The 12,061-nt window shown below is 48.7% G+C and overlaps 1 protein-coding gene across 1 annotated transcript; it reads right to left on the reverse strand.

The window, feature by feature from the left end:
• Positions 1-4,673: 4,673 nt before the first annotated feature.
• On the reverse strand, positions 4,674-9,002 carry LOC124202958. Its single transcript, XM_046599480.1, has one exon. The coding sequence runs from the start codon at positions 9,000-9,002 to the stop codon at positions 4,674-4,676; it is 4,329 nt and encodes a 1,442-aa protein (XP_046455436.1).
• Positions 9,003-12,061: the final 3,059 nt, after the last annotated feature.

The raw sequence follows: 12,061 nt of genomic DNA on the forward strand, positions 1-12,061 counted from the left end.
CGAATGCGGGCGATGAGCCTGAGGTGGTAGAAGGCTGATTTCGCTGCACTTTTTACTTGGCGCTCCATTGTGAGCCCAGCGTCGAATAGGACTCCGAGGTTGCGACACTTGGTTACCGGGGAAATTTCCAAAGAGCCAACTGTTAACGGGGTGTCGGGGAGGAGGTGAAGTTTGTTTTTAGGCGCGGCGAGGAAATAGACGGTCTTGTCGATGTTGAGTTTGACACGATTTTCAAGGTAGAAACGCTCGCAGTTGAGGCACCATTTGGAGAGAAAAGAGATAAAGGTGGTGGGCTGGGATGAAGGAGAGGGATTTTTAGCAAGAGGTAGTCTAATTCGGGCTTGAGTGTCGTCAGAAAAACCGTCGATGGTGACGCCATCCGTAGCTGTCACTGAAGGAAGCTGGCAGATATAGATGGTGAACAGAGTCCCGCCGAGAACTGAGCCTTGGGGAACTCCGAAACGAATGTTGATCGTCTGTGACGAGACGTTGCCGATCCTGACAACTTGAGTTCGGCCACGGAGGTAGGACGTGAACCAGCTAAGTGCTGGGCCGGTGAGGCCGCAGTGTCGGTTCAGGCGATCGAGGAGGACGTCATGGTCGATAGTGTCGAACGCGGCCGACAAGTCGAGGAGGACTATTGCGGTTCCGATTCCATCGTCGGCGGCCCGTAGCAAGTCGTCTCGTAGGCTTAGAAGAGCTGTTTCCGTGGAATAGTTCTGCCGGTAAGCGGATTGTCGGTCTGGCAGTAAGTCGTGGCGGGCGAGATGGTCACTAAGCTGAAAAAAGATGGCCCTCTCGATAAGTTTTGAGAGAAAAGGGAGGTTAGAAACTGGTCTGTAGCTGTTGGGGTCGTCGGTATCAAGGTTAGGTTTTTTAAGTAGGGGAGAGATGGAAGCGTGTTTCAGTGCACTGGGAAAAGTACCAGAGGAGAGAGATAAATTGAGAATGGCTGTTATCGGAGTGACGAGAAAATCTAAAAAACGCTTCAGTAGCACGGTGGGAATTGGATCGAGGCAACAGGACTTATTTGGTGAAGAGGAAATTAGTTCGCGGACATCGTCGGAGGTGAGCTGGCGAAAATCGGCTAGGCGGGTAGATGGATCAGCGACTGGAGAAGGTACGTGGGGCCGGATGGGTGGAAGACCGGCGTCGTCTGCTGCGGTGTCGAGGCCAAAACGGATTTGAGACACCTTGGCTTCGAAGAAATTTGCTAGCTCGGCAGCGGCGACGGCGTCGGAATCTCTATTTGGTACGGCTCGGGTGGTCTGAGTGCCCATCAGAGAGTTGACGAGAGAAAAAAGCTTCTTGCTGTCACCCCGACAGTCCGCCACCTTTGATGAGACGTACGACGTGCGCTCGGAGGCAAGCAGGTAGTTGTGCTGACGTCGCTTGTCGCGGTAAAGTTAAAGATGGACGGTGAGTCTGCGTTTCAGCCAGGTCCTCTCTGCGCGACGCTTCGCTCGTTTTGTCTGCCGTGTTGCTTCCGTGATCCATGGGGCGGATGGGCGGAGAACGACGTTTTTCGTGACGACTGGTGCGTGTTTGTCGATGAGGGAACGAAGACCATCGTTGTATTGGGCGACGAGGCAGTCAAGGGCGTCGGACGGATCGGTGATGAGGTTCAAACGTTCGATGTCGTGGACGAAAGCTTCAGGATCGATGTCGCGGAGCCGACGGAAAGAGATCGGCATAGATGGAAAACGTGGTGACCGGAAGGACAATGAGACAAGCACTGGTCGGTGGTCACTGAAGAAACCAAGAACACTTGTGCCACGTACGAGGTCGTCGGACGACCTAGTGAAAACAAGGTCAAGAATTGAGCCGCCTTCGTGGGTCGCCGATGTGACGAGCTGTGAGAGACCGAAAGCTTCGATGCTGTCGAGTAATCGTTGTGCCGCATCGTCAGGCTGGTCTCGGATGCTCAGGTTGAAATCACCAACAATGAGAAGCTTCTCATTAGTAAGGGCAATTTGTTCGAGGAGGGATGAGAATTCATCGCGAAACACAGAATGCGATGACGCTGGTGGTCTGTAGACGACGAGAAGGCGGATCGCGATTGGGCGGAGAGAGAGTGAGCAGTCGATCAGTTCAAACGAATTGAACGTTGGGTGGGAATGTCGACGGACACTGATGGTTGATTTGAAGATGACTGCTACTCCCCCTCCCCTTCTGGACGCTCGAGGTTGGTGAACAGCCGAGAATCCGGACGGACAGCATGCTGCAAGTTCGTGGTCACCGTTTGTCGGTGTGAGCCAAGTTTCTGTAATGGCTAGGATGTCGGGTCGGGAGTCTGAGACGAGTTCGTTTAGAGCCTCAATTTTGTTGACAATTGATCGGGCGTTCAAAAGACAGAGTTTGGCCGTCAGCGATGGTTGGTATTGCTTCTGATCAGTACGGTGTCTTCTCTTCTTGGGGCGCTTTGTTGGTCGAAACAGGCACAGGCCGGAGAGGCGTAAGCGAATGAAACGACTTTGAGGGATGGACGGTGGCGCCGGCCGGTTGAACGACATCAGCTCCTCCCGTGAGTACTGGCGCAACATTGCACGTAAACAGTAGATAATGGGCCACTCAAAACTTGGAAAAAAGATGGGGAAAAACTAGCAGGAAAAAGGAGAAAAAGACACTGGGAGATGCACGACACTCTTATGCGTGGGAAACTGCACGAAAACAACTCAGCAAACACAAAAAACCAATGAAATATTGAGAAAAACCGAGACTGGGTGCAGCCTGTTAGGGCGCTACCTGGCGGATCTGGCCGCCAATTGCCAATATCTCTGCTAATAAGCGTAAAAAAACGGGGCGAGATGTCTCTAGAGGGGGACAAAATCTTTCATTCTGAAAAATTAGATTTCTTTTAAAGGTCTGGTTTGCCCGAAAACCGATGTCAAAAATCAGAAAAAACGCTACAATTTCTCATTTATGGGGGGGAGGGAATCCCTTAGTTTTTATTAAATAACTTAAAAACTATGCTAGCTAGAACATTGGGGATTTCACCATTGGGGTTTCCGTAAAATTCCGCTCAAAAAGGTTTATACGGGGACTGGCTGCGATGCCTTGATCACTCTTTTCCAAAAATTGTAAACCCCCAAAACCCCCAATTTTGGCCTCTTTGATTGGTGGACTCAGTGTTAAATTAGCAATAATTGCAAATCTTAAGATTTTCGGAGGGGGGTTCGAAACAAAACTGGGAACATGAAAAAAATGCACCACCCCTTTAATTACATTTCCCTGCCCCCTGGAACTGGCGCCAACCATACCAATTTCGCCGAGCGAAAGTTGGGGCAGTTCGTGCATTTCTTATGGCGCTGCACAAAAAGGGCCCTGTTTTTAAAAAATCATAAAAAATAGCCGCTAGACTTACGCCCTTCTAGTTTTTAGCAAAAGATGGAGAATAAGTTAGTCTACATTTATAGTGCTATAATTTGTTATTTTGTTAAAGTTTAGGGGTATTAAAAGAATAAAAATCAAAGTGGGGCATAAATTTTCCCCGAATGATCGGTCTCTCTAGTGGTAGGCATAGCAACTACTTGTTCAGAGAGGGCAAATTTTGCTGTCTTTGTCTTTTTATTCTTTTTATACTTTACGTATATAATGAAGAGCAACAACAATATCTTCTTCAAGTTATCGAAAAACATCGTCAAGAAATCAACTTGAATGGAAGAAAACAAGACTTGGGCAAAATATAATAATCTCTATCTGTGAAAAAGCGTATACGATTATAATAAAATCATATTTTACCCCAGGGGCACCATAGGCGTAGAGTTCTCTAAATCCCGGGTGGGGTGGGGGCCAAACCAAAATTTACCATCCCCCTTCAGGGCCCCAAAAATTTGCCCGTAGGCTATAAAAAAATTCCAACTAACTTTCAAACTGGTGAAAGTGAAACTGTATTGAAACAAGAAGCGCATGGCGCATTGATTCATTAGGATGTATTACATCACTCAGACTATCTGAAAGTAACTCTTAGCAATGAATGGTAAGAGTTTAGAATAAAAATAAGAATGTTACGAGTAAAAAAACCTTGGTCTGTTAACACAGATGGTACGGTTCATTAAAATCGTCGTGAACGTCAACTTTTTCACTGTTACTACACGGGTCGAGGATACGGTAACAGCTGCTTGGTAGTGATTGAAAATTAGAACTGTTTTTTTTATCGGATAACGAATTTATCAATTTCACCATTAAAACTTACAAACTAATTTTAATATTACAATTCCTGGTCGGTCACTAATTCACTATGGCTACTCACTTACACGTAAGACGTGATACTAGTAAACCGCAAACACTATGGCTGGCTGTTATAAAGACAAGTGTGTGTCTAAGACTGATTGTATTGGGCTCTGCATCGAGGGGATATGCCCACTATAGGTGGCACGCCATCTAGCGCTAGATTCTACAACATCTCCCCCTTGCACACTGATTACACACAAATAAACGACAAGAACTAACACGCCGAACAAGAGAACAAACACAATGAAATGAACAATGAGAACACACGACATGAGATGAACAATGGGACGAAAACCAGAAAACGAACACAATGAAACGAACAATGAGACAAGAACACGACATGACATGAACAATGAGACGAGACACAGGAAGAGAGAAAAATTGAGAATTAGACGACGAATTCCATGAGTGAACGTAGAGCAAAACGGCCAAACGTGTCACTAGCAAAGCAGCCAGGACAACGGACACGGAATCACATACAGACAATTAAGACGGTTTGAGGTAAGGGCGACCAGAGCGAGTCGAGCCCGGACGATGAGGCGCGACGGCCAGCGGACTTGACACAGCCAGGGGGGCTGGACAGAGGGCCGCCGGACGGCAGCACGCTGGTCGGTTGAGACGGGCGCCGTACGTGGCCTAGCAGGGGATGCCGGGCCGGGCGCCGGGTTGACAACTACTGGCGGAGGCTGTGGTGTCGTTGACGGTTGACCCAGGGCTACCGGAAGCGGCTGGGCAACTGGAACATTCACAGCGCGGGCAGGCGGACCAGGCGGAGACCAAGACAGGGCCGGCAGTAGATGATTAGTAGGGGCGGGGCGATAACCGCGAACAGCTGACGGGACTACAGCAGCACCACCACTCTGTTGACCCACGGCCAATCCTGCCGACGGCGAGTTGTCAAGATTTATGTCGCGGCGCGTCCGACGAAAAGCTCGCCCGTCCGCCAATCTTACGACATATGAATCCGGTTCGCTGCAAACAGCTTCGACGGCACCTGGCAACCACAATCCAGAGATGAACGCCCGGACACGTTGACCGATCATGAGCGCCGACCCACGAACATCCGGACGACCGCTGTGATTAAAACAAGACGTAGCCTGACGACGCTGGAGCTGGCCGTGAACGAACTTGGCAGGGACAAACTGTGGAACCAGACGATCTTGCAAAAACGGCAAACTGCCACGGAGGTGGCGTCCTTGCAATAATACTGCCGGAGACGGCAGTTCCGCCAATATAGGAGTTGACCGAATGGCCGCCAAGGCCTCCCACAGAGACCGGCCATCCGTGAACATTTTTAGGAGCGTCTTTTTCACTGTCTGTATGTGGCGCTCCACCAGACCATTGGATTGGGCGTAGGTTGGGCTGGATGTCACTGACCGAATTGCACGGCCCTCGCAGAACTCTCGAAATTCGGCGCAATCAAACTGCGAGCCATTGTCTGACATGACGATTTCCGGAACGCCAAAGTCACTAAATATGCGTTCCATTTCGGCGACGACGGATGACGACGATAAACTGCGCAACGGAACGCATGCTGGCCACTTGCTGTATGCATCAACAACCAGGAGGTAGTTAACGCCACCATGTAGAAAAATGTCAGCTGACACCCACTGAAAGGCATGAACCGGCAACGGCACTGGACGAAGAGGCTGCGCTGGGTTTCGATGGCGATGCGTTTGGCAGGTCGAACAGCTGGCCACCATGTTGCGAATTTGCTCGTCACACCCGGGCCAATAAACGGCCGATTTTGCCCGTAAGATGCACTTCACCTCTCCAAAATGGCCGTCGTGTATTCCGGCCAACACTTCCTGCCGAAGCGAAATCGGAACCACCAACCGGCTGCCATTGAGTAGCAGACCATCAGCTTCAGACAAGTGGTGGCGTACTGGCCAAAACGGCTTTACGGCCACCGGACACTGGGCTTTGTGATCAGGCCATCCACGATGAAGAACTTCTTTCAGGAGACGGAGAGTTGGATCTGCTGTCGTAGCTGCAGCAAACTTGACACGAGTTGAATCATGAGGAATAACCAGGTCAAGAACAGCGTGAACCTGCTCCTCACAGTCTTGAGTGACGTCATCGGTAAAAAGGCGGGGCGACGGAGCCCGACTAAGCGTGTCGGCGATAAACAACTCCTTGCCCGGCTTGTAGACTAGCTTGAAATCGAATCGTTGGAGTTGTAGACGCATCCGCTGGATTCTCGGGGAGCAAGAAGCAATGGGCTTGTCCAGGAGGCCAACCAACGGCTTGTGATCGGTTTCAACCACCACCATTTGTCCATATACGTACTGCCGGAAGCGCATGAGTCCAAACTGGACCGCCAACAGCTCCTCTTCGATCTGAAAGTACCGTTTTTGAGTAACGGTTAACGACGTTGACGAGTACGCGATCGGCTGGTTATTTTGAAGCAACACTGCACCGATGCCGACGGGAGACGCATCAACTGACACGACCAAGGGCAGCGAGTGGTCAAACAGTCGTAGCACTGGAAGAGACGACAACGCACTTTTTAGCTGATTAAGGGCCATCTTCTGGGGCTCTTCCCACACCCACGCTGCATCTGCTTTGAGTAAGTCACGTAAGGGTCGCGTCAGACCCGCGAGATTTTGGCAGAACTTGTCCAGGTATGTCACCATGCCCAGGAGACGGATGAGATCTGCCGGACAAGTTGGATCAGGCATTTCCACAATCGCTGAAATTTTGAGAGGGTCCGGCTTTAAAGTTCCTTGGCCAATAACATGGCCTAGCCACGGGAGCTCCTGGAGGAAGAACTTGCACTTCTTTAACTGGAGCTTCAAGTCATGGAGACGGCAACGCACAAACACTTGACGAAGGTTGGTGAGAAGTTCCTTCTCCGTTTCACCCGTTACAAGGAAATCATCAAAATAGATGAGCACACCGGGCAGGTCTCCAAACAAGTCGTTCATCGTCTGAAGATAAATTTCAGGGGCTGACTTCAACCCAAACGGCAGCCGGAGGAACCGATACCGGCCTTTCGGAGTGGCCATTGTGCACAAATAGGAAGCGGCATCAGACAAAGGAATCTGATAGAAACCAGACGCAGCATCAAGGCTGCAAAAATATCGAGCCTTGCCCAACTTGCTGAACAGCTGCTCAATGGTGGGGACGGCAAAATGTTGACGTTGGACAGCCTTGTTTAGTTCAAACGGGTCCAGACAGATACGGACATCACCGTCCGGTTTTCCCACCACCATCATGCGGCTGACCCACTCAGTTGGCTCTTGCACGGGGGTGAGGATTTTGTCGTTGACCATTTCGTCCAACTTCTTGAAAACGCGATCCTCCAGCCGGAACGGAAGTCGACTGGCGGCACACACAACAGGATCCACGCGATTAGCACCTGACAGCAGCCGAATGTCATGTTCGACAGGTAACTTGCCTAAACCTTCGAAGACGTCCATAAATTCCACGACGATTGGCGGCAGCGGAGCTTCGACTGGTGACTGAACAGCATCGACCCGCCGGATCAAGTTCAGCTTGTCGCAAGACGGGAGTCCTAGAAGGGGTGGCTGGCCAGGTTCGTCAACCACGACAAAGTCGATAACAAATAAAGCGCCTCTGTGAACTACTTTGGCCGTGTGCAATCCTAGCACTCGTAAGAGGCCATCTTGTGAACGATAACTGCGAACAATGGGCCCAGGGCGAAGACAGCGGCGCGTTTTGGGCAGCCGAGCAAATGACTCATACGGCAGAATGTTGCATGTGGCGCCCGAATCAAGCTTGAAGTTAACTTTAACGCCATCTACTCTCACGTCTTGGCGCCACTCCGACTCACTACCAGACGACTTTAAGGCATGAGAGACGTAGTAGCTTTCTTCAACTGACCGCGGGAGGGCCATCGCCGTACCGCCACTTTCGACATCACCAATCCAGTGTGTCTCCTCCTCCACAGCATGAACATTGGCCGCGGGGTTTGGTGCTGGACGTGCTGACATCTTGCGGGACTTGGGGGGTTTCGGACAGCAACTGGATATATGGCCGACCACACCACAATTAAAACACGTAAAATTGGTGACTCGACACTGATTTTTCCGATGAGGCCTGCCGCAATCTTTACACTTGGGATACTGTTGGGCTGAGTGTTGATTAGCGGACGGTTGCTGCTCATGCTGAGCTCTGAACGACGACTCTGGCTGTCTTTCAACCTTCCGGCCACCAGGTCGACTCTGAATGGCGTGAGCGGCTTCTGCTGTCGACGATGTGGCGATTTGGCTGAGCTGGGCTTTAGATGACTCACACGCACGCACAATTTCACACGCAGTGGCGAGCTGCAAATCCTTTTCATACAGTAGCTTCTCACGGACCAAAGGATCAGCAACACCTAGCACTATTTGGTCTCGTAAGACCGAATCAACACCAGTTCCATAGCCACATGTTTTTACCAGACCGCGGAGATCAATTAGCCACGCGTCGAAAGTTTCACCAGGAAGTTGATGACGGCGCAAGAATTTGAAACGTTCGAACACTTCACTACGCCGGGGCTCAAAATGGGCTGTAAACTTGTCTAAAACTGGTTCAATTTTTCTGGCGTCGGCAGCATCGGTGAATACAAAAGTATCATAAATTTTGAGGCCCTCACTGCCAAGAAGAGTGATGAGCACGCCCACCATTTGCTCTTCATCCACGTTAAGGCCGCCATTGGTGGCCACCAAGTACCACGAAAACTGTCTACGCCAAATACCCCACTGGGCCGCCAAATCACTGGCGCCGAAAGAAAAAGGTTCAGGAGCCCTCAACGAAGACGACATTTCAAGAAAATGGTGCAAGACAACGAGATGCACGAGATAAAGACAGATACAGTTCAACAACGCGCAGGATGCGTTCGATGAAGACGGATGCAGTTCAATACTCACAAACCACGCGGTTACGACTCAACAGCGTCGAGTTGTGAGAGCACACTTCTGACACCATGTTATAAAGACAAGTGTGTGTCTAAGACTGATTGTATTGGGCTCTGCATCGAGGGGATATGCCCACTATAGGTGGCACGCCATCTAGCGCTAGATTCTACAACACTGGCCTGGCCAGCAACATAAAGCCTCAAATTTACTGAAATACAACGCAGTTTTCACGTGCATTGTGCTAACATAACAAGCAAGAATCAACTCTAGAAATTTGAAAGAACAAAATAGAAGTAAATAAATTAACAATAGGTGTCCCAGGGTTGCCAGTTTCAATTTGTTATAGCCAACACGTCTACTTTAATAGTTTTCAGCCAAATAGTAAAACAAAATGTTTTAAAGGCGAAAAAGCGTAATTATATTTTAATTTGATTAAAAAAATTCTATTTTTGGAGGATTTCCCGGTGGGGGCGGTCGCTCCCACCGCCCCCACTGTGTCTACGCCTATGAGGGGCACCCTTAAGTTTTCTTATTTAAATTTTTTATCCCAAAATATTCTGTAGTGTACAAAGCCCCGAATGTTTTTGGATCCGGGGCAACTCCAAATTAATTTTGTTAGAAAAAATATCAGCTCTTTTTAGGGTCATAACACACCCTGATTTCGTTCCCCTAAACAAAAATAAAAAATTCGATAAAAATGGGACACCCTAAGGGTGCAAGGTGCCTAATAATAATAAAATAATAGTTTGTATTTATAAAGCGCTTTTTCCAATTAGTTATGCTCAAAAGCGCTGATCAGAGGCAGGGATTACAATCATCAGTCGGGGTAGGTAAGTTTAAATAGATGGGTCTTCAGTCCGGCTCGGAAGTTCTCGATGGAGGGAGACATTTCTAGATCGATGGGGAGGCTGTTCCAAATCCGGGGCGCTGAAGTGAAACTACGAGACCCATACACCCCCGGTAGCGTCACCGGAACCTCCAAATCACGTGAGATCTCACTATAATTCCTGAGGCGACGATTACCAGGCCTTGGGGGTACAAGTTTACATAGATACGATGGGGCAGTACCATTGATACACTGATAGGCCAAGACAGCAATTTTGTACAGTATCCTACAAAAAAATCCGAACGGCAATTTTTTTGTTTTGAGCCATATATTTCGGGAAACTGTTTGGCTTTAGACCTAAATTTAGGAGGCAAGGAACAAAGCGAATGGTGGGAACTGGGAAGAATGAAAAAAGGAGTTATAGGCTCAATTAACCCTTGTCCATATCTCCAAACCCATCCCCCCAAAAAATATGAACAAAATCAGACAGGCTGTCTGGAATTGTCATAGCGCGAAAAAATGAACAATGAATTCTTCCCGCTTTATATGCAAGATTTCGGCAGCTTTAGGTTTTCTCGTCACTTGTCCAAAAATTGACAACGAGCCTAATGCTATTCCAGACATTACTTTCTTCCCACCTTTCGCTTTGTTCCTAGCCCCCTCAATTTAAGTCAAAAGACAAACACAGTTTCCCGATATATGGATAGGTGGCTTAAAACAAAAAAATCGCTTTTCGGATTTTTTTGTAGCCAATGAAGACTTTTCCGCTTGCTCGTAATGTGCTCACGCTACCTAGTCTGAGTTACCAGACGGACAGCTGCATTCTGCACAAGTTGTAGTTTGTCAAGTAGGTAATCCGGAAGGCAATAGAGCAGGAGGTTTCCGTGGTCAAGATGGGGGATGACGAGGGCACAAACAAGCTGGTTACAGGCGGCTGCGTCCAGAAATTTTTTAATGCGCGAAATGCGACGAATATGATAGTACGCATTTCGGCCAGCAGTGTTCACCTAGCGCTCCATGTTCAAATGGGAGTCAACAATCACGCCCAAGTTTTTCACAAACGGAGAAGGAGTGATTGGCTCGTCACAGATGTCCAGGGGCGACGGTACCGGTTTTGGATTTTCGAAACCAGAATCTGGTTGCCGTCCCAATGCATGTAAGTATGTATGTAACATTTATTTATATAGCGCACTTATCATGCAAGCATGCTACAAATAACGCTATTACAGTCATCGGTTATTGGAACACAAAATTTCGTTGGGAAAATGCGATACAGAGGAGGTGGGTCTTTAGTTTCACTTCGAAGGAGCCTTGGGTGGGAGAGGTAGTGATGGTGGGTGGGAGAGAGTTGAAAAGTGTAGGACCAAAAAAAGAGAAAGATCTTTCGCCGTATGATGCAAGACGGGCACGGGGGACCAGGAGGGAGGTAGTGTTAGAGGACCTTATGGATCGTGATGGGGTGTCATAATGTGTATTCTCATAATCATTCACTCGGTAATCTTCATCCACATCAGTCCATTACTTCACTTCCTTCCTATTCTTGTTGATGGCTTTATGGTGTGCGATTAATTTAGAATCGGTCTTTCGTTGCATTCTAAACTTCACCGCATCAGAATTGACCTTTTTAGGGGGATAGATGTCCTTTAGAAATGCGAGGACCCGATGTCTCAATTTTGCATTGGTCAGTCCAATTTTTTTTTCGAGCGAAGAGATGAGTCACTTCGTCGTCGGGATCTTGACCGTCAGAAGAGCACCCTCCCTTGGCGGATGACCGGGTCATTCCTCTCTTTTTTTTAGGTGGTGACGAACCACCTTTAACATCAGCATCTTATGCTTTCTTTTTTGTTGCCTTCGATTAAAAGCCAGGCGGTTCAACCTGACGGACACTTCTGGCATTCTGAACGTTGGCTTAGCTTTACCCGAAGGATTTTCGTTGGCACTCTATTTTTCTTCTTCGGCAATTCGTTCCTCCTCATCAGCTGGCACCTGATAAAGAACCAGCTCCCTTTCAGGCGCCAGCTCCTGACCAGGCTCCTCAACCGGCTCCTTGGTGGCAACCAATTCCTCTTCACTATTTTGAGCATGATTTCTGGTATCAGTATCAATGGACGCCTCTTGATTTCCAGCATCTCGTTCAATG

This window comes from Daphnia pulex, chromosome 9 (genome assembly GCF_021134715.1).
Source record: "Daphnia pulex isolate KAP4 chromosome 9, ASM2113471v1".
NCBI lineage: Eukaryota > Metazoa > Arthropoda > Branchiopoda > Diplostraca > Daphniidae > Daphnia > Daphnia pulex.

Coding starts and splice junctions, on each gene's coding strand:
- LOC124202958 (XM_046599480.1), bottom strand. CDS start 9,002: ATGTCGTCTTCGTTGAGGGCTCCTGAACCTTTTTCTTTCGGCGCCAGT.